The 1,603-nt window shown below is 58.5% G+C and overlaps 1 protein-coding gene across 1 annotated transcript in view; it reads left to right on the forward strand.

Moving 5' to 3' along the window:
• Positions 1 to 417: 417 nt before the first annotated feature.
• Positions 418 to 1,603, forward strand: part of Tshz1 (teashirt zinc finger homeobox 1) — a 75,923-nt gene continuing 74,737 nt past the window's right edge. Inside the window, exons 1-2 of the mRNA XM_013026114.1 lie at positions 418 to 428; positions 1,032 to 1,378. Coding sequence (XP_012881568.1) covers positions 418 to 428; positions 1,032 to 1,378 — 358 coding nt within the window. The remainder of the gene's footprint in view (positions 429 to 1,031; positions 1,379 to 1,603) is intronic.

Raw genomic sequence — 1,603 nt, forward strand, 5'->3', positions numbered from 1 at the left:
CCCACCGCCTCGCCCGCCCCGGTACCCTAGTTCCGTCCCGTGCAAGTCACGCGAATTAAGCCATTTTTATTTACCTTGGCCTAGATCTTGTGGGTGGCTTTTTGTATTTTTTATTTCACTTGAATGGATGTGTTAAGTGGCTCCACGGCCGGTTCCAGGTTCCCCACCGGGAGAGAACACACGCTGGAACCGCAGGCCCGAATTCCCAGAGCCCTGGAAACATTGGAAAGTTCTCGGTGGGGCGGCCCAGGGGCGGGGTGCGGCGGGAGCCCTCCCCGGTGGCGCGCGTGCGTGGGCCACATTCTCCACGCGCCCTCGACGGAGCGCCCGCATTGGATTCGTCCATCCTTTCCCGAGATGAACTAAGCCCATTTTGACATTTGTCTTTAAGATGTGCGTTTTAAAACACCTTGCTTGATGACCAAAACGTAAAAGACAAAAACACAACTCCCCCCCCCCCAGGAAGCGTGCAAAAGTGACACAGGTACCCCCCCTCCCAGCCCCCGACAGGGCACGATTCCTCCAAGGGTGGTTCGGATCCAGAAGGGTGCTTGTGCATGCTCGTACACACGGGGGAGGAGAACTCAGGTTTAGGACTCGGTAGGAGCTGGTGTCTGTCTAACCAGGCTGAGAACTCGTGGGTTCTAGCAGGGCTCAGCCACTGGATCACAATAACAACCCTACACTGTCTTCCTCCAACGTGCAGTCGTTTTTTAATGTTATGTTGTATTAAGATTTCTTTGTGTGTGTGTGTGTGTGTGTGTGTGTGTGTGTGTGTCATATTGTTTAGCTCCGGAAAAAAAAGAAAACAAAGCAATTAAAAAGATTGACAGGTAGGGTTTGTGTGAGACCTATTTGTAATTGTCAGGGTGACGTTGGCGAGAGGAGGAGGAGTAAGAACTGAAGCAGGAAAAGCAGCTCGATGTGTCTGTCTATCAGTTGAGACTGTCTGAAAGCTCCGCGATCCGAATGTGTGTTATATTTCACTGAAAAGAGGAGCGAGGGAGAGCGCATCTCCTCTCTCGCCGGAGTTTGGGGGGCCGCGCGCGCTCACCTCGCCCGCCCAGCGGACGCCCGCCCCGCGCCCCGCGCCCAGCCTACTCCGCGGGGGGCGGTGGTGGCTGGCCGGCCGTTGTTGTTGTTGTTCTGGAGGTGGGGGTGCTTTGGGGGATATTTTTTTTCCATTTTTTTCTGTTGGAGGATCAAGACCGCCCCCCCCCAAAAAAAATCCACGATCAAAATGTGTCCGCACTAGATTTCTCCCGGAAGAAGCGGCGATCCGGAGGGCACCAAGGGGCGCTCCGGCGGGTGACAGACGCCGCTCGATCCGTGACTGTGGGAAGGAGGAGCGGCGCTGACATCTCCCCCGGCGGCGCGTGTACGTACGGGGGCTCCGCTCCGCTGTCCGGTGTGCTTGCTTCCTCCTAGGCGAAGTGCCGGGACGCGAGGACAGCCCGACCGGCCTGGCTGGCGCACAATGAGGGAGCGGCGCCCCGAGCACTAGCCGCGCCCGCCGCGACCCCCCACCCCGCCGGGAGACAGGGGCCGAGAAAGTTGCGCGCGGAGACTCGCGGCTCGCCGAGGAAGGCGCGGGAGCGCCCCG

Source organism: Dipodomys ordii, unplaced genomic scaffold, assembly GCF_000151885.1.
Source record: "Dipodomys ordii isolate 6190 unplaced genomic scaffold, Dord_2.0 Scaffold91, whole genome shotgun sequence".
NCBI lineage: Eukaryota > Metazoa > Chordata > Mammalia > Rodentia > Heteromyidae > Dipodomys > Dipodomys ordii.